We start from the raw sequence: 22,246 nt of genomic DNA on the forward strand, positions 1-22,246 counted from the left end.
ACATAAAAGAAGTTTAATAATTAAATGTGATGGATGTGTTTCAATACTGCTACACCAATATCAGGTGAAATATCTGAAACTGCAATTCTTAGATTTCTGCTATGAAATGAAACTTATATGAATAAGCATATATTTACTAATATTCAATAAGTGCCAAAGTACGCAAGAAACAAAATTTGTGAACCAACACCAATGTGTGATGATTTTTTCCGTTAAAATATAAAAAATAACAAAAAAGAAATAATAAATCATAAAAATTAAATACATTTCTTTTAAGATAAAAAAATATACTTAGTCTTAAAAGATTTTAAATTTGTTTTCATTATTTCACAGCCCCCTTGGGGGCTGTGGCTCACAGTTTGGGAAGCACTGCATTAGACTCTATAATTTGCATTCTCACCATCTGTCCTCATGTTTCACACTCCAGATACCAACTTAGTAAATCGTCTCTAGATACTATCCAACATCTCATCTTTTGAAAACCTGGTAACCAAATCTGTGCACAGTAATCCATATACAGCTTGATCAGTCTTGTACAATGGAATCAAAACATGCTTACTTCTACATGTCAATGTTCTCTGCATCATTCCCATATTTCACTGTGTTGTCCTCAAAATGTTTGCAAAATGTGCACAAAAAATCAAGTCCCAATCCACCACAATCCCCAAATGGTTCATCTTCTCCACCTCCTCCAAAATATCCCCACTTATCCCATCTTTGCTTCTCAAAGTTTAAAACCTTACACTTTGTAACATTAAACTGACATTCCACACACTCACCCATTCAGACAGGCTATTTATTATTATTATTAATGTTATTATGTGAGACCTCCAGGGAGTCATTGACATCAAGCGAGGAAGGCTATAAATCACTCAAACCAGCTGTCATACCTTTCCTTAAATTCATTCACACTAGATGCACTCACTACCCCTAAAGGCAAACCATTCCACTCATCTTGTTTACTCACTCATTGCTCTGTGAGAGAAAACCTAGCTCTTACCACTTTCTTGATGACAAACAAATTTAACTTCCATGGATGACCCCATGTTCTCTCCCCACCCTCCATGTAATGAAAAATTTCATCAGACAATATCTTATAACATCTATTCAAAAGTTTATAGACTGCTATCATATCCACTTCGCCTTTCTCCTATTAACCAGAGTTGCAATCCACATGCTCATAATCTGTCCTCATAATCTGAATCCCATAATCCAGATATAATCTTGGTAACTCTTCTTTGCACCCTTTCTTTCTACAGCTTCTTTATCCCCTTGGAAACCGGGAGACCAAATCTGCACAACAATAATCCAGCTGTGGTCTTATCAAGACCTTATAAAGAAGCAAAACGACTGTCATTAATGTGTAGACTGAACAACAATGTCCCAAGGATTGAACCCTGAGGTACAACACTGATCACTTAAATCTGGCAGGTTCGCACACACAGTATTCTTTATACTTTATCCAACTCGACCATAGCACTGTTATAAAATATGAGCAAATTGCTAAAACCTGACCTTCCTTTAGTAAACCCATGCTGCTCCTTGCAGAGTTTAGCTTGTTTGTCTACCATTTCTGTATGTGAGTTCTTATCTTCTTCTTCTGTTGCATCAGTCTTAACATGATTGGCTTAACATGATTTAAAACTTTATTCATTTATTTTATTGAAAAGTAACAATTTTTTTTTACATTTTGTCATTAGAATTATTGTTGCTATTAGACAATCTTTGGCAAGGTTTGCGAACTGGTGTGAAATCACTTTCATCACCAGAAGAGATGGTCAGTGCATCAGATCTTTATGGTAAAGGCAATGGTTCTTCACAAACAGATTTAGCTTCATCCTCGTTCTGTGCTGATTTTCGTCTTCTGACAACGTAATCAGTGATTAAACTTTGCGATGATGATTTTACTAATTTTTTATACAGACATCCAGACATACAGTTCTTCAGCTCACGTTGGAATTTAAAAGCTCGTTCAGAATTTGTGTCATTAATAAGAAAATGATTTTCTAATTTATTGCACAGTTCAAGACCTTCTCGAATTATATTTGCAGTGAGGGGGACAGGTTTTTCTTCTGCTTCACTATCGTTTTCTGGATCTTCGACGATATCTAAAGTTAATCGATATCCAATAATATCATCATCACTTAAGTGGAAATATATAAACAGGAAACCAATTTCCTGTGCCAAAGTAATGATTTCAGCTGATAATGTAGATGTTTGCATGGTTGCACTGTTTGCTACACATCCAGACCAAGCTGCTTTCCAGCAGGCATTTAAAGTTTGTGGTCTTATTTCAGTGATAGCAGATGCAACATGATTTAAGCAGTCCAAAATAGAAAATTTTTTCCAAACATCAGTTACCATTAATGATTCATTTTCTAGTTTATCCAATATAAATTTAAAAGTGTGCTTAAAGTAATATTTTTAAAAAGTAGCAATTATGCTTTGATCTAATGGCAGAATAATGCTTGTTGTAGTGGTTGGAAAACACACTAACTGCACATTTGGATGTTCTAAATAAAGATGACTTGGTGCATTGTCAACAATTAATAAAACTTGAAAAACGAAAGCTTTTTGCTTCATATATGTTTCCACTTCTGGTACAAAGCAATTATTGAACCATTCAGTAAATACAGCAGTTGTTACCCAGGCCTTTGTTACTTACATTGGACGGCTAATCCATCCAATGTAAGTAACTTTTGGTAGCAGTTTTGGATCTTTACCTTTTAGAGCATGTGGTCTTAGAGATCGATTTACTAGGAGGGGTTTCAACATTCGATTTCCAGATGCATTGCTACAAAGTAACAACGTTGCTCGATCTTTCCTATCCTATCCCAATGGCTTTAACAGGTAATTACTTGTTTAAAGCCCACAACCTTCCAAGCATGCTTGGATTTCGTAACCAAAGTACGAGGATAGGATGGTCACCCCCTATGCCTCTAAGTATTCCTGGCTGTATCCCTGTGTGTTCACAGGGCCAGTTTCCCTGCTTGAGAAATGAAAAACCCCAGATAAACTCGTGGAAAAAAACCTTGCTGTCCATGCCCAAGACCAGCTAACTTGGCTATGGCTGAAGAAGATCCTTTAGCTCCTCACGTCGGCGATGGGAATTGAACCGAGGACACTCCTTCTCCAGGCACATGGTTGTGAAGCGCAAAGCCACTAGGCTAACTGTGCGGTCATTACTCGATATTTGCTTGCTTTGTTTAACGATTTGCTTTTTTTTTCAGACTTTGCGATGTAAGTTCGACTAGGCATTTTCTTCCAAAACAATCCTGTTTCGTCAGCATTAAACACTTGATTGGGACAATATACACCATCTTCAATAATTCTAGCTAACTTCTCTTGAAATTTTTTTTGCTGCTTCTTCATCTACTGCTGCAACCTCTCCTGCAATCTTCACGTTATGAAGTGCATTCCTTTTTAAAAACCCGGTTAACAATTCTCTGCTAGCCGAAAATTGTTTATCAGCCTAGGAAGCAGAAGTAGACGGCTCCAAATGCTGTATCTGTTCATAAAACCAAAGAGCTTTTTGTTTAATTAAATAATCATTTATAGGAATTCTTCTTTGAGTTAATTCTTCAATCCAAATTACGAGCGCTCGTTCCATTTTTTTCTAATAAAGTATCTCTTGGGTACGATGATAATTCGGCACTTAGTGTTGTGCCAGAAATGACAGATTTTCTTATTGCGACTTCATTCTTTTTAATTGCTCTTATAGTAGATTCGCATAAATTAAAATGTTTACCAATCGCCGTAGATCCCTCTCCTTTTGCTAAGCTATCTAAAATTGCAATTTTCATTTCCAAAGAAATTGCTTTTTTTCTTCATTGGGAAAAATTAAATCTTTAAAATAAAAATTAGCGAAATTTAGACTTTTGATAATGAAAAGACAAATACTCACATGCAAAATTAAACTTCACGGACACTCACTGCTTACCGTTACTCACGTTATGCCAGAATGTGCTGCGACACACTGTTCATTATGTACAACGATACATAAGTTTGGAAGTTATGCACCGCATAACTTCAAATCCGCATAAAAAGAGAGCCGAGTGTGTGTGTGTGTGTGTGTGTGTGTGTGTGTGTGTGTGTGTGTGTGTGTGTGTGTATATAATTATGTAATTATATATATAAATTTCAACCAATTGGTATGGAATACTTTCCAATACAAGCTATAAGTACCTGCTCTTTACATTATACAAAAACCTGGTATGAAAGAAAATTTAAAAAAGCCTGTGAAATTCTGATTAACCACCCTAATCTCAACAATAATGGTGGCATAAAAATTCCAAGAATTTGGATGGCACATATCTCCTTGAAAGAAGAGGGAGGGGGGGGAGTGCTGTTGATGATAAATTGATAGTCAAACTAGAGCATATGGGGTTGGATATTAGATTAGTGCATTGGACTGGAGACTGGCTATCTGATAGGTATCAACAAGTTGTGTATTGGAGAGCGATATCCAGGAAAAGGAAAGTCACTAATGGAGTGCATCAGGGGTCTGTTTTGGGGTCATTACTGTTTAACTTGTATATTAATGATATAGGTGAAGATTTGGATGGAGATATTCAGTTGTTTGCAGATGATGCAAAGTTGGGTTGAACCATGAAGATGTTGTGGCCATACAAGAAGACTTGAATAAATTGAGTAATTGGGCACGGAAATAGGGATGCGAGTTCAATGTTGCAAAATGTAAAGTTTTAAAATTTAGTAAACAAAGATGGGATGCAGAATTCATGCTTGGTGAGGATATATTGTTGGAGGTGGAAGAAATAAGAGATCTGGAGGAGATAGTGGATAAGGATCTGAAATTTAGGGGACACATAGCCATGAAGGCAACACAAAAGCTTCTGGGAATGATGTGGAGGACACTGACGTAGAAGTAGGAAGATTCTTGTTCTGTTGTATAAGGCTTTGATTAGGCCACACATGGACTATTGTGCCCAGATTTGGTCACCTGGTTTTCAGAAGGATGAAGAGATGCTGGAAAGGGTCCAAGGGCGAATGGCTAAGGTAGTTTCTGACCTGTGGAATGTCGAGTATGAGGAAAGATTGAAAAGATGTAATTTGCAGAGTCTGGTGGACAGGAGGAAGAGGAGAGATATGATAAAGACCTACAAGTTGGTAAGGGGTTGTTATAGGATCGATGCTGGAGAAGTTCTACAGAAAATAGTGGGAAATCGGGTGAGAACCAGAGGTCATTCCTGGAAACTGTATAAAGAGGGTGTGAGTAGGGGAGTGAGAGGCAGGTTTTTTTCATGCAGAGCTGTAAATGATTGGAATGCCTTGCCCGAGTGTGTGGCGTCTGCAAGGAGTTTGAATGTGTTCAAGGCATTGTATGATGAGCTGTGTGTCTGATAAAAGGACCTCTCAGATGAGTCTTTGACTCCATGAGGTCTTGGGGTAATAATAATAATATTCAGTCTACTTAGTTTTGGGCATACTTGAGGACTTTAAGCAATTTTCAGCTTGAATTAGAAACTATTCCCTACCAATTTATATGTATAATCACAGAGTTTTATATATATATATATATAAACATGTTGCTCTCCAGCCTAGTTTAATTTTGTAACCTCATCATCATCATCATCAAATTCCTGCCATGTACCCTCAAGGGGTGTACAGGATATAATAGTACTACATAAAAATTACATCATTATTAATTTCCTATCTACAATTTTTCTCCAAATCAGTTTGTTACTCCAACATTGTCAAGACTCCAACATTATCAGATCTTATATTTCTATCGTCTAAAGCACTTTGTACAGTATCAATCCACCTATATCTTGGTCTTCCTCTAGTTCGTTTTGCTGCCAACCTGGCAGAGAACACTTGTTTTGCTAATCTTTCCTCGCCCATTCTGTTTAAGTGACCATAACACCTGAGATTAGCTCTGCTAACACATTCCTGGATGCTGACAATGACAAGTTCTTTCCTAATATCCTCGTTTTTAATATGATATTGCCATTGATGCCATCTGTTCATGCCTATAATCTTTCTCAGGACTCTCATATCTGTGGTCTCTAGTCTTTGGTCAAGTGTTTTACTTCTGACCCACCTCTCAGACCCATAAGTTAAAACTGGTTTGAACACTGTCTTGTACACAGCTAATTTAGTGTTCCGACTAATTTCTCTCTTATTCCATATGAATTTATTCAATTGACTTCCCACCATACCAGCTTTGCTTATTCTGTTATCTATTTCTATATTTAATTTACCATCTTCAGTAAAAATCGTGCCTAAATAGCTGAAATGTTTTACTTGTTCCACAGGTTCTCCATTCACAACACAGTTGACATTTTCAATGATTCTGCCTATTTTTATTGTCTTTGTCTTTTTATTGCTGACCTTCATACCATATCTATTACAAGAGCTATTCAATTTAGTCAGAAAATCTTGCAGACTTGAAGCAGATTTATTTAGAAGTATAACATCATCTGCATAAAGCAAAGAGCTGACATTAACATCTCCAATTTTGATATCATGTTTAATACCACTTTCCTTCATAATGTGATCCATATAGATAATGAATAACAGAGGGGATAATGTACATCCTTGTCTCGCACCAGATTTAACATTAAACCATCTTCCTGTACTTCCTTCAATTCTAACTGCTGACTTACAACTCAAATAAAGACTAAGTATTGCTTGATATAATGCCCCATTGACACCATATAACTGCAGCGTATTGAATAGCTTCTCTCTTGGCACCTTGTCATATGCCTTTTCCAGATCAACAAAACTTAAATACAGATCTTTGTTATATTCCCATGCTTTCTCAACTATTTGTCGTAAAGTGAAGATCTGATCCTGACAGCCTCTATTTGGCCTGAATCCAGCTTGTTCTTCACCAAGCTTTTCTTCCACAATTCTTCTCAACCGTTTCTCAAGTATACTTGCATAGATCTTGCCAGGAACACTCAGTAGGGAAATACCTCTGTAATTCTCACATCAGTTTTATTTCCCTGTTTATATATGGGTACTATGAGAGCTCTACTCCAGTCATCGGGAATTCGTCTCTCTGTCCAGGCTTTCTGAACTATGCAGTGCAGCCACTGTAAGACTCTTATACCACCATACTTCAGCATTTCTGGTCGAATATCATCTACTCCTGCTGCCTTTCCACATTTCAAGCCTTTGATGGCTTTTTCTACTTCAAGTATGGATATGTATTTCTGACTGCATGCCTGGTCAGTGTTTTTTACCACTGTGCTGTCATCGCTGCTTGTTTCATTTAACAGTTTTTCAAAGTAATTACTCCATTATTCAAGGATATCTTTTTCTCCCGTTTTCATGCCACCTTTATCATCTCTAATTCCTTTTACAGCACTCTTTCCTCCATTCTTAAGCTTCTTCAACAACCTCCAGAATATTTTGCCACCTTCTTGATATTTATTTTCTATATTCTTGCCAAAGTTCTCCCATGACTTTTGTTTAGCTAGTTTTAAACAGTGTTTAGCATTCTTGCATTTGTCTCTATATTCTCTAAGAGCACAAGCTGACTTATTTGACAGTAACTTTTGGTATGCTTTCTTCTTTTCCTTCACTGCCTCTTTAACTTCCTGTGTCCACCAGGGAGTTCTGATTTTTTTATCCTTACAGATAACCTCACCACATGCCTCTCTGGCAGAATCAATCAATGTTTTCTTCAGAGTTTGCCACTGAATCTCAAAGGTTTGATTCCAGTTCTCAAACTCTTTCATTTTTTCTTCAATAATCTTTGTGTATTTTAATCTACAGTTCACATCTGAGAGTTGCTCAACTTTTATTCGCTTTAAAACTTTCTTACATGTTCTTCTTTTCAATATGAAATTCAATTTTATCCTGCTCAAGACTAAATAGTGATCACTTCCAATTTCAAATCCTCTGTACACTCTGGTGTCCTTCACCAGGGAGAAAACATCACTATCAACAATAACATAGTCAATGAGACTTTTCTTATTCCTAGCCTCTTCTCTCCATCTTTGATGTAGTAAAGTTTTTTTTTTTTTTTTCCAATCACCAGTGGTCAGGTGAGGGAAAAATAATTGAGGGTCGAATAATTGTTGTAACGGTTAGTCGGTAACTTTAGCAAACCATGTAGATTGTAGTGCAGCTTGTTTCTTTGTAGATTGAAAATATACAAAGGTATACAAATAAACAAATTGTATATTTGAAATTGAAAATTAGACCTCGTTCCAGTTTCTGGAATCACTAGTCACAAGTCTTCCCTCAGGCAGTCTATCCATCATGGTTTACCGTTCGACACATACTGGCCAATATATACATGCTAACAAGCCAATATATACCAAGAAAGGTTGGTCAATTGGTAGAGCCTCTGCTATAATGGTCACACAAAAAAGTTAAGCAAGTTTGAGCAAGGTTAGTAATTAGAAGGAGTTCAATCATTCTATGCAGTTGGCACACTCTCCCTCAATGAGTCTTTGGACTCCCTGGAGGTGTCACATAATAATAATAATAAACTCATATCACCACCCATTGCAAAAATTTGGATTAATTAACACTCTTAAAAACAGAGCTATAACATTTGCTCTAATCAACAAGCTCTTAAACAAGAATTAAAGATTATTGGTAACACATTTATAAATAATGTCTATAACAAAAATACTATTAATAAAGTTCTTCATAAAGCTTCATCAAAAAAAAAAAAAAATACAGATTACAGTAAAACCATAGCCATCCCATACATTAAAGGGTTATCAGAAAAAATCAATAGAATCCTACACCATTATAATCTTAATGCCACTTTTAAACCACCTATAAAATTAAAAAAACATATTCAACTCTTTGCAGTATGTGCCCTAAACTTTATACTTGTGAAACTTTATACTTGTGAAGTTTGCGTCTGCACGTAGTACAAGTCTGAGGGAACTCGTGGTAAATGTGGAGTAAGCTCCGATCACTTTCCTTAGTATTTTCCCCTAATGCAAAGCACATCCCCTTTTAGAGATGTATGAAGGGGCCCACTTGGCTTTAATGCATAGTATGATACATCTCCGAAAGGGAATGTGCTTTGCGTTAGGGGGAAAAATACTAAGGAAAGTGATCTGAGCTTACTCCACCTTTACTATGAGTTGCCTCAGACTTGCACTACGTGCAGGCACAAACTTGACTTACTTGTCTGTTTGCTTACTTGGGAAAAAAAGGATTAAAACCTAGCTTATAAAATTGCTTGGTATCTTTAACATTATATACCCAAGGTAAAAAACTTTCTACATATATATGTATAAACATGTTACTCTCCAGCCCAATTTAATATTATAACCAAATAGATAATAATCATAGGACTCTAGCTTTGATGTAGTAAAGGTTTTTTCCTCCCTCACCAGAGGTCAGGCCAATAATTGTTGTAACAGTTGGTCAGTAACTTTAGCAAACCATGTAGATTGTAGTGCAGCTTGTTTCTTTGTAAATATGTGTATGCTCAGATGATCACCTTAATATGAAGGTCGAAACACAGAGTGTTCATCTTGGTTTTATATTAAACTAAAGTTTTGCTCTAACATGGTAGTTGTCTCCATAATTATTTATAAAGTATTCTGATCACCGTGTAAACATGAAAGAAAGGGTAAAGTTTTGAAATTTGTGATCCAAAGATGGGAAGCTGCATACTCCATTGGTGGATCTCTTCTTGAGAAAGTGGATGAGGCAAGAGATCTTCAGATGACTGTTGACACAAATTTAAAGTTTAGGGCACATACTGCAAAGATGGTGAAGGCAACCAACCTAGAGGACTACTGCAATACTAAGATGAACTTTGACCAGGAGATAAAATAGTGATTCCATTGTATAAAGTACAGGTTAGGCCACATGAGGACTAATGTGACCTTGATTTAAACAGAATAAATTAACTCTGGAGAGGGTACAGAGGTGGACAACCAAAATCATATCAGGACTCTGCAATGTTTAATGAGGACAGACTGAGGTCATGAAAACCTGCAGAGTTTGGAAATAGAAGATTAAGGGATGATATGACACACATTTAAACTGTGAAAAGGATTTACAGGAATGATATGGAGGGATTTTTCATATATTAGAACAAGGGGAGGACCAAGTACAAAAAGCCAACATCTGGAAGTTGCAAAAGAAAATGGTGAGAAGGAGGGTGGTTGGACCATGGAATTCATTGCCTGATACAGTGGTGAATGTGAAGAAGGTGAATAGGTTTAAAGAGTGGTGGAATAACATGGTAGTTGCCCATATTAGACCTTGATGATGTCTAACATGGGCCTCCCACAATGAGTCATGATTTCATGGAGATCCAGAATAATAATAATATAAATCCTTCTATTCATTAAATTCACTGTGCAAATGCTACACATTATAAATGTTACATTCAAGTTTTTTTTTTTGGTCTGATGCTTAACACATTTATGTATCAAAGTAAAAAATAGTAAACTAGTTCTTATTTATGTTCTGATATTTAATTATTTATTTGCCTGTAATTAAAACATTGACCCTATGTATATTTTTTAGTTGCATATTATCATCAAAAACAAGAAACTATTAAACTGATATCACTTACATTTCTTTCGAACATTGCATCCAGAACTTCCTGCATTTGATTCTAAAAAAAAAAAAAAAAAGCATATACGTTAGTGCAAATTTAATTAACATGAAATGGATACAGTACAAACCCTCATGCTGAAAAATCTATCAAAACTAGTATGTTTTGTTTTTTTAAATAAAACAATTTGCTGTTTGATATGCAGTTATCAAATTTAACATCTTTGTTGCATTATTCTGGAGTTTTTGAAACAGGGTGTTACATTTTACATTTACTAATGAAACCCATAGAAGTTTGTTTCTGGATTATTTATTCATCCAATCTGAGCAAACAATATATAACTATTATCATCCTAGAGTAATTATTTGGACAATGGATCAAGTGTTAAATAAATATTTATTAAACCTACTAGTTTCACCAAACTTTAGCTGTTGGCATCTTCAGGGTACAAGCACTTAAACATTACACAAATATGAATCACTGTAAAATTCTAACGATTATAGTTGCAAACTGAAATAGCATTGAATGTGAGTGATACACGTATTGCGTGTACATGATTAACTAGTTGTTGCTAAGGAACATTCTGTAGGTTGCATTGAAGTTCATTTCCTGTGTGTTAAGAGATCTAATTAGTGTTTTCCACATCTCTGGGAGTATTAAACCTTGGTTCCTGTTAAGGTTATCAACAGAGCGAGCGACTGTAGCTGCTTCTTTAAAAACATTCGAGAGTGGTAGTCTTCTTTATTTTATTTTAATAATAGGGTATGAGTGTCATACCCTATTATTAAAATTCTCTGGATTAGAAATAAGTTTATGGAAGTTTTTTCACTTGGCTATGCTACTAATTATATATTGCGTTTTATCCTTTATCCAAGTGTAAGCAAACAAAGTTTGTGCCTGAAGTACTTTCAGGTCTTGGGCAACTCATGGTAAAGGTGGTATAAGTTTCTCCCATACTGCAAAGCACATCTTGCGGACATGTATAATGATATGCATTAAGGGAAGGGCCACTACCAAGACCGGTTTCAACCTTTATTGAGGTGCTGTTTAAGTGAAGACCTCTCTAAAAATTAGGCAGTTCCCCCAGACCACTTCCTATGAGTGACCGAAGGACTATCCAACTCAGAGCTGGCTCCACTCAGTGACAGGCTCACCCCACCACCACCAGACAGAACTATAATATCAGCAGTGGCCCCACTCAGAGAACAGGCAAAACTTACCCCCCAAGCAGAGCCTCTCACATCTCAGGGAAAGCTACCACTTCTGTACAAAAGCAGTGGGAGCCAGACCCAGAGGTGGTGATACTAAGGTGGAAGTAATGGAGGTCATTTTTACCTATACGAGTTGCCAAAGGGTGTCACACCCTATTATTAAAATTATCTGGATTAGAGATAAGTTTATGGAAGTCCCCCCCCCCCACACACACACTCTCTCTCTCTCTTATATCAATGTCTGCAAGTCCACATATCTCAATCTGTCCTCATAATCATCATCATCATCATCATCAAATTCCTGCCATGTACCCTCAAGGGGTGTACAGGATATGACAGTACTACATGAAAAAATTACATCATTACTAACTTCCTATCTACAATTTTCCTCCAAATCAGTCTGTTACTTGTCAAGACTCCAACATTATCAGATCTTATATTTCTATCGTCTAAGGCACTTTGTACCGTATCAATCCACCTATATCTTGGTCTTCCTCTGGGTCGTTTTTCCTACCAACCTGGCAGAGAACACTTGTTTTGCTAATCTTTCCTCTCCCATTCTATTTAAGTGACCATACCATCTGAGATTAGCTCTGCTAACGCATTCCTGGATGCTGACAATGTCAAGTTCTTTCCTAATATCCTCATTTTTAATATGATATTGCCATTGATGCCATCTGTTCACGCCTCTAATCTTTCTCAGGACTCTCATATCTGCGGTCTCTAGTCTTTGGTCAAGTGTTTTACTTCTGACCCAGCTCTCAGATCCATAAGTTAAAATTGGTTTGAACACAGTCTTGTATACAGCTAATTTAGTGTTCCGACTAATTTCTTTCTTATTCCATATGAATTTATTCAATTGACTTCCCACGATACCAGCTTTGCTGATTCTGTTGTCTATTTCTATATTTAGTTTACCATCTTCAGTAAAAATTGTGCCTAAGTAGCTGAAATGTTTTACTTGTTCCACAGGTTCTCCATTCACAACACAGTTGACATTTTCAATGATTCTGCCTATTTTCATTGTCTTTGTCTTTTTATTGCTGACCTTCATACCATATCTATTACAACAGCTATTCAATTTAGTCAGAGAATCTTGCAGACTTGTAGCGGATTTATTTAGAAGTATAACATCATCCGCATAAAGCAAAGAGCTGACATTAACATCTCCAATTTTGATATCAGGTTTAATACCACATTCCTTCATAATGTGATCCATATAGATAATGAATAACAGGGGGGATAATGTACATCCTTGTCTCACACCAGATTTAACATTAAACCATCTTCCTGTACTTCCTTCAATTCTAACTGCTGACTCACAACTCAAATAAAGACTAAGTATTGCTTGATATAATGCCCCATTGACACCATATAACTGCAGCGTATTGAATAGCTTCTCTCTTGGCACCTTGTCATATGCCTTTTCCAAATCGACAAAACTTAAATACAGATCTTTGTTATATTCCCATGCTTTCTCGACTATTTGTCGTAAAGTGAAGATCTGATCCTGACAGCCTCTATTTGGCCTGAATCCAGCTTGTTCTTCACCAAGCTTTTCTTCCACAATTCTTCTCAACCGTTTCTCAAGTATACTTGCATAGATCTTGCCAGGAACACTCGGTAGGGAAATACCTCTGTAATTCTCACATTCAGTTTTATTTCCCTTTTTATATATGGGTACTATGAGAGCTCTACTCCAATCATTGGGAATTCGTCCCTCTGTCCAGGCTTTCTGAACTATGCAGTGCAGCCACTGTAAGACTCTTATACCACCATACTTCAGCATTTCTGGTCGAATATCATCTACTCCTGCTGCCTTTCCACATTTCAAGCCTTTGATGGCTTTTTCTACTTCAAGTATGGATATGTATTCCTGACTGCATGCCTGGTCAGTGTTTTTTATCACTGTGCTGTCATCACTGCTTGTTTCATTTAGCAGTTTTTCAAAGTAATTACTCCATACTTCAAGGATATCTTTTTCTCCTGTTTTCATTTCACCTTTATCATCTCTAATTCCTTTTACAGCACTCTTTCCTCCATTCCTAAGCTTCTTCAACAACCTCCAGAATATTTTGCCACCTTCTTGATATTTATTTTCTATATTCTTGCCAAAGTCCTCCCATGACTTTTGTTTAGCTAGTTTTACACACTGTTTAGCTTTCTTACATTTGTCTCTGTATTCTGTAAGAGTAACAGCTGCCTTATTTGCCAGGAACTTTTGATATGCTTTCTTCTTTTCCTTCACTGCCTCTTTAACTTCCTGTGTCCACCAGGGAGTTCTGATTTTTTTATCCTTGCACACAACCTCACCACATGCCTCTCTGGCAGAATCAATCAATGTTTCCTTCAGAGTTTGCCACTGAATCTCCAAGGTTTGATTCCTGTTCTCAAACTCTTTCATTTTCTTTTCAATAATATTTCTGTATTTTAGTCTACAGTTCACATCTGAGAGCTGCTCAACTTTTATTCGCTTTAAAACTTTCTTACATGTTATTCTTTTCAATATGAAATTCAATTTTATCCTGCTCAAGACTAAATAGTGATCACTTCCAATTTCAAATCCTCTGTACACTCTGGTGTCCTGCACCAGGGAGAAAACATCACTATCAACAATAACATAGTCAATGAGACTTTTCTTATTCCTAGCCTCTTCTCTCCATGTGAATTTGTGCAGATTTTTATGTTGGAACATGGTGTTAGTAATAACCAGTCCATGTCCTGAGCAGAAATCCAACAGATATTTGCCATTATTATTAGCTTTGCTCTTTTCTCCAAATTTTCCCAAAATATTTTTGTATGTCTCACAATCATTTCCTACTCTACTATTTAGATCCCCAACAAGGACCAACTTTTCCTTTTTCATTGTGTCAGTTGCTTTTTCTAAAGCATCAAAAAATTCCTCCACTTCTACCTTAGTAGAACCTTCTGTGGGACCATAGGCACAAATAAGTCTCATTGTCCAGTTCCCCATTCTCATATTTGCCCACATTACTCTACTTGAGACTGACTGCCATTCAAGAAGATTAGCCTCGTATTTTGTGTTGAATACTATGGCTACTCCTTCTTTTCCTTGATTGTCATTGCCTGAATATAACATTTTGTATTTATTGCTCAGAAAGATCTCACCAGTTTTGGTCTTTTTTGTTTCAGTCACCCCTATTATGTCGATCTGGTACTTATCTAATTCCTCAGCTAGCTCCATTTCTTTGCCATTCAGGCTTCTTACATTGATAGTACCGATCTTTAACTCTGGTGATGTTGAGTTGGGGTTTGTTTTCAGATTTGTTCCAGTAGCTGACTTTTCGCTGTTCGCCCTGGTTCCCTGGCGAAAACAACGGGGGCCTTGTTTAACCGGGCGACGCCCCAGCCGGCATGAAATTTTGTCATGTTGTACCATCATTTTTTATTTTGGTTTAACCAATAAGAATACAATTTGGTCGGCTAAATCCCAAATTGCCAGCCCATCCTCGTTCGTTCAGTATCAAAGTAGATACCCAACAGGGTGCACCACGAGAAGGTGAGGATTGGACATTAGGTCAGAAGCCCTGGTCGGTTCTCCGCATTCCTTTAAAGGCTATGTGGAGGTCTCCTCTCAGTTATACAGCTTTGACCCTTAAGCACCCCGTCCTCATAATCTACATTCCATAATCCAAATATCATCTTTGTAACTTTTCTTTGCACTCTTTCCATAGCTTTCTTCATTTCCACTCTTTCTTCATTCCCGTGGAACCCAGCTACTTGTTTTGGCAGGCACAAATGATTTGAAAGCAAGAAATACACAATGAGAGAAGATATGAAAGAGTTGAAGAATCAGAAGTAAAAAAAGAAGAGCAAGCAATGACCAAGTTTGCTGCCACAGTAGGATAGAAATGAGTTAAAAAGATGAGTAACAATTGCAATTGAGTCAATGAGAAGATTGTGCAGGAGGAATGGTATGCAGTTTATAGATGTCTGGAATGAATTTGATGGATGAAAGGACTTGTACATGCATGATAGACTGCATGGAAAATGGTTTTGGAGCTAGATGTTTGGAGGAAGTGTTGTTCAGTGAGAGGTTACAGCAAAAAATTAGGGAAACTAGCAGTCAAGAGTGTCCAGCATGGGACAAATGAATGAGTGAGTGTAGAAATGATCATGCAATACTGAGCACACTTTCCTAGGTTTCAAATCTAAATTGGTTGGTAAGTACATCAAATAAGGATAACTGTAGATCTAAGACACTGTTAAAATGCATGTAAACAAATGCCAGAAACATCAGAAATATATGGGAGTTTTTGGCATTGATGAGGTTAACTTGGTTAAAAATTATCAGCATCAGTGAGACTTGGCCAAAAGATGCAGTTATAGAATGAATTGTATTATAAGGACTTAGGATGAGCTACTTAGAGAGACAATTATTGAGGTTACTAGTGCAAGACAAACAGCAACATACAGGGTGCTCCTGCTATATACTGGGGGGGTCACAGAAAGATGTAGATGCTAGGAACTAGCAGATTAGCATGAATACAGGCCAATCAATTATTACAGGAAACTTCAATTCTGAGGACAAAGAACTGAGGGAGGAACGTGTGCATAGCAAGACCAAAATGGAATTTATACAATTACTATTAAGGGATAATTACGTGAAAGAGTATGTGATTGAAGGGACTCAGAATATGAGAGTGCAGAGTCTAGTGATAACATCAGCAGATGTATCCATAACCAAGGTTGCCAGCCACCTCTGCCAATGATCAGGGAAGGTGAATATGCAGTGTTGTCCTGGGAAGTTGCTAAACATATAGAGTTCAGTTAAGAATATGAGACTTAGGAGGCAGCTTGGAGCAGTGCTGTGGAATCCGACACTATAAGGGAAGAAGGTCAATAGTACATGAGGAGTGATAAGGAGTTGTTCGAGCAAGGTAGTATCAAACTGCATGCCATACCCAGGAGGAGGAGGATCAGAAGGCTCACAACAAAGATACATTCTATTTGCTGGAAAGGAAGGCCCTGTCTTTCTGGCAAACATAACCACTCTACATCCATAAATTAATTTCACAACATCAATAGCAAAAAGAAAGCAAACTAGATTTCCTTGACATCTTACTCTCCCACTGTCACAGGTGAACTAATTACTTCCATTTATTGAAACCCATCTTTACCTTCTTGCTATATTCAATAGCAATACTCACTATACTTCTGAGAAGACTGGAATTATTAAAACTATTAAATAAATGCTCACATTACATGCTGTAAATCACAACTACAAGAACTTCTGGACATCAAACAGTGCAAGCATCTAAATGGTGGACCACACAAAATGTCTTTGATTTCTATAATCTGAGCTTAACCTACAATGAAGCAGTAGGAGGAGTTACCATCCCATATATTTCTAACATCTCGGAACTAATCTCTAGCTTCCTTAAAAATATAATCAAGTGACTACATTCATTCCTTTCAACAAACTATCATCATGGTCCTGTTCTTCTAAAGATAAACGATTCCCTCTCATTCTCCCTGGTGTCTACCAAGTTCCGTGTGACTGTCACTTTTCTCATTTCAAACAAAGTGGACATTCAGTGGAGAAAAGAATGAAATAATACTAATCTGATATCGTTAATAGGAAATCTGAGAGATCTACCCTTGCATATTTTGCAATTTTTACTGACCACAATATCCTATGGTCTAAAATGCACTTACTCCATCGCTGCTGTCATAAGTTCAAAAGTTTAAAGAAAGAGCCAAAGTCTTACTCCACCATTCAAACCTGAATTGGAGTGACTGTCTCTCACTATCAAAGATATGAGAAGTCTTATTCTAATCGCACATCATTAATTTTTTAACAACAATAATAATACTATGTTTCCTCAGTAATTTCTTTGTGTTGTTTCTATGTATAACATCATGATGCACTTTCCGTTTTAAATAATCCACTGTTCACAATCTACTTTGTTTTCAGCTGCCTGATGCCACTGATGATGATCTGTAATTTTCAGGTTGTAATAAATATATGACTTTTAAATATATTTACTCTTTATTTTGTGGTACTGTGTTAATTTGTGAAATTAACACAATACCACTGCTATATGATGTGCAGCTTACAGCTATATAATGGAAGGAGGAATTGGATGGAGAGGATATCCTTGCTGCTTGGACACTCGCCAAAAACTCTGGTAGAGGCAATATCTGAATGTATTCGAAGCATTAGGAGGTTAAATAAAGTAGGTGTGAAATGGATCAATGAAGAGGTGACACATGCAATCTGGAAGAAGGCATTATGAAGGCAGCACATGATGAGTGGTAATAATCAGTTCCATGAGGAGTACAAAGAGCAAGCAATAGAAGGTGACTCATTTGGTAAAGTTCAACAAAAGTACAGTAGGAACAACAGTCAGTTAATGAGGCCAAAAAAGTCTTCAGGAGCTTGACTTTCAATATATTGCCAGTATAAGAAAGAATGATTAATGAATGATGATATCAATTGGTGAAAATGGTAGAATGATAATCATGGTAGAGGATACAGATCAGATATTTAATGAGCAATTCATAAAGGTATTTCATTTTTGTGAATGTAACATCATGCAAAACTTCAGTGGAGAGCGAGGAGGATGCACTAATGGTGGGTGAACAGGAGGCATGTGAGTAAACTTGATATTAATGAGGCTGTAGTTAATATTAATGATATATTATTATTGTTATTACATGACACCTCCAGGGAGTCCAAAGACTCATCGAGAGAGGGCACTTACTTTACAACTGTCTCCACCCACTACAACGAACTGCAACTATAACAACATCATCTAATGTTCACCATCACTACTATTTTCACAGACAATCACAAACATCCATGCCCACAGCGGGATTCGAACCCGCAGCCTTTTGGCTGGAGAGCAGATACGTTAACCATTAGGCCAACAAGGCAACCAGACTCATTAATGATATATTAATGTGTGTTTTGTTAAGGGAGGTTTCAGAAAGTTATGAGCTTTGACATGCCTTTTTAAAATGAGTCTTACACTGAGACAAGCTCCAAGGAAGTTGAAAGGCAGCAAAATTCTTCTTTTTCATAATTAAAATGATAAGACTAAAGCTTTAAATTATAGGCCAATCTTTGTGCCTGCAGCTGTAGTTGAAGTGTTTGAGAGGTTAGTGAAAAGAAGAATCACCAAGATTCAGAACTGGGTTGACAATAGTAGCATTTTGTTTTATGGACAGCATGATTTTGCTAGAGGAGGCATATTTCAGCAGCCTACTTACTTATTTATAACAAGATGACAAATGCATTAGACAAGGGAAATGCATATAAGAACATGAGAAACAATGCCATTCACAGTTCGGCTCCAAACTTATCCCACCAACTGCCCATTCTCTTCTTTCATTTAATTTCATCTACTTCTGTTCTTTGAAACAGCTTTTTTCTCTCTCTCTCTCTCTCCCCCCTATTTTAATACATCAGAACATGAGCAACAATGTCCATATGTCCATTCACAGTTCAGCTCCAAATTTATCTCACCAACTGCTCATCCTCTTCTTTCATCTATTTTTGTTCTTTGGAATAGCTTTTTTTTTTTTTTTCACATTCTAATACATCATCTAGTGAATACATTATCATCTAGTGAATACATCAGCTTTTCAAGAAATAGATAAACAGATTCTTTCTTTCTACCTTAACACACATACAGTATTGTTCTTTCTTTTAAGGTTACACATGGTGGTCAGCATTCATGGTTAAGAATTTATGGAGACACAACACACGTGTTAAAATAATTACTTTACTTAATATTAGGAAAGTAACATTCAACATTTCGACCTCTGTCATATATTTGATAATTGCATCCCAATTATCTTGCTTTCTTACAAGAAAGCAACAGACAATCGAGACGCCATATCTGAAGGAACAGACAATTACAAACCAACATTGTTAGGAGCAACCAACCACCAACAGACCATGGCCAAGTTATTAACAAATCGAGCTACAACCTCAACCAAGGAGAACTCTCTCTCTGCTAGAAAAGAGTCTGAACTATGCCAATGCACCGGGTCAGTTAACAAATTAGATTTCATTTATCATATTGAAAGAGGTCTAAGATCCCTTCCCCTTCAATCTAGCTGACAAAATACAAATGGAAACATCATACATATTAAACTCAAATAAAAAAACTAAGTTGCAACCTAAACAAAACAGAAAAACTGGCCGTCACATCCTTAAAAAATTTTAAGGATTTGACATTCTTTTATTGGTTATGTTACCAAACCTCTCCCACATGTGAGAGGTTTGGTCACCTCTCTCGTGAGATTGCTATTTAATTTTTTTTTTTTAAATAAAAAAAAACTTCAATAGAATTTGCATTTTAAGTTGATTTATTGCAGATCCAATTATCTGGAGAATAAAAAATTATTAACAATAATAAATAATCAATTTCAATACCTATGTTGAGGTTATCATCTTCAGGAGTATGCACACACACACACACACACACGCACACTTCATAAATCTCGCTAGGAATTGGTACTAAATAAAACAGAAGAGTGAATAGAGTACTAAAATACTAAGGAGGCCTGCACTAACCATTATTCATCCAGTACTTACAGTACCTTTTCCTGAATTACTCTGAAAAATTCCCAACTGGTGATATCAATTTATGACCAGTTTGTTGATTGATAGTCAATTCAGGGTTGGATACTTTTGTACAACAGTCCCAAAGAAAATTAATGAATAATGTGGAATAGACAATTGACTATTTAGGCACATGTTAGTTGAACTCATTATGGGGTTTAATGGAATAAATACAGCACATATAAATAATTAAACAACACATTTAATCATTTAATCACTTAAATAAAGAACATTCACTTCGGCAATGTAACATTATTTAAGGGGATATTAAATCCCACATTATTTCAAAGCCGAATAAGAAACTCAAAGATAGGAATCAAAGAGTTTCATGCTGAATATAGCAAACTATAGAAGTTTCGGCAAATTGTAGCGTAAACTAAAGCACATAGTTCAACACCAAGGCAACTCGTTACAAAGGTGGGGAAAGATCTGATAACTATTCTTATTATTTCCCATAATGTAAATAAGAATATTCTTAGTATTTCCCATAATGTAAAACATTATGGGAAATATTAAGTAGGCTATACTAGACCACTTAATACTAAGAATAGTGATCAGGACTTTCCCCACCTTTGCAATGAGTTGCCCTAGTGTTGAACTACGTGCTTTAGCTTACACTATAATTTGCTGAAACTTCTATAGTTTGCTATATTCGGCATGAAACTCTTTGAGTTTCTTATTCGGCTTTGAAATAATGTGGGATTTAATATCCCCTTAATTTAAATACATTTAATCACTCCTATATGTCACCTCAATCACTGAAACAGTATCAAGGAAACTTAAAACTGCAAAAACACACAAATTTGCACAAACACTAAGTGGAAAAAATCAGGAAAAAAGCCTAAAGTCCTATGAAAGGGTACCCTCTATTGAGGCACTGCTGACTAGCCTTAGCTGTGTTGACTGGGAGGCCTAAGAACTTCCCAAATCTTGGAAAGTTTAATATAACCATATTTATTATGATTAGGTTTATTTTTTTAATCTGCTGCTGATTCTAAAAAAGTTTCAAATTTTGTACTTTTTTGTGGTGAAGCATAGTAATTTTTTCGATTTGATTCTGTGCAAAGAATCAGCAAGGGATGGTCAGTCACTTTTTACTTTCTTCTAAGTGAATGTCAGCAGATCACCTAGTTTCACCATAATAAGATACCATTAGTTGCAGAAACAAGGAATTTTGTAAACACCTGGAACTGATAGAGGAGGTAGAGGATCCTTGGAAGAGTAGAAGTGAAACCAGCTTTAGATAACATTTGAATGCTGAGAAGAGATTGTGGAGCAGACAGTTGCAGAATACTGTCTCTGATTTTATTGTATCCCTTGATACATAACCTATGCATTTTTTTTTTTTTTTAGTTCTTGTTGCGATGGTTGATCAGAGATCATAAAGTACTTGCAGAGGATGAGAAAGTTGATCATAATCGCACAAGCTTCTTTAAACTTCCTATCATATCAGATTTTGTTATTGTGTAATAGTTGGGTTCCTTGTTGGTCAGCATAAATGGCATAGTCAGAAAGAGGTGATTTTCTGTAATACAGACAAGATGAACAATAAGAACCACAAGAAAATAAGATATATCTGCATAGACCACTGATGCTATCAGAGAACTGTCTGGAAAGGAGCCCAACTATATACACCATAGCAAATTCTGATATGACAGGACGTTCAAAGAAGTAGTGAGTTCTAAGCTGTCTCATAATCAGCAGCCTAATAATTCTACATATATTCTTTCCTCACAGAAATCCACATATAGCTAGCCACAACCCAGGTGATCACTCTCACCAACTGGAGGAAAGTGCAACCCCACCTCACAATTACATCCTCTGATGAAATGATCAGATCTAAACTCTTGACCCTCTCGTGCCCTCCTTTACATGCTGCCTGAGATAGTTCTGTCTCTCAAGACCTCAAGAAATTAATTTTCCTTATTA

At 36.4% G+C, this 22,246-nt stretch overlaps 1 protein-coding gene across 4 annotated transcripts in view; it reads right to left on the reverse strand.

Annotated features, from left to right (window-relative positions):
• LOC150109819 (cAMP-dependent protein kinase type II regulatory subunit-like) overlaps positions 1-22,246 on the reverse strand; it is a 487,212-nt gene that overhangs the window by 292,775 nt on the left and 172,191 nt on the right. For all 4 annotated transcript variants that reach the window (XM_090413727.1, XM_090413588.1, XM_090413646.1 and 1 more), the window contains exon 5: positions 10,529-10,570. In XM_090413727.1, the coding sequence (XP_090269853.1) occupies positions 10,529-10,570 (42 nt within the window). The remainder of the gene's footprint in view (positions 1-10,528; positions 10,571-22,246) is intronic.

Source organism: Typopeltis vanoorti, chromosome 1, assembly GCF_054136105.1.
Source record: "Typopeltis vanoorti isolate ZY-2024b chromosome 1, IOZ_Tvanoo_1.0, whole genome shotgun sequence".
Lineage (NCBI taxonomy): Eukaryota > Metazoa > Arthropoda > Arachnida > Uropygi > Thelyphonidae > Typopeltis > Typopeltis vanoorti.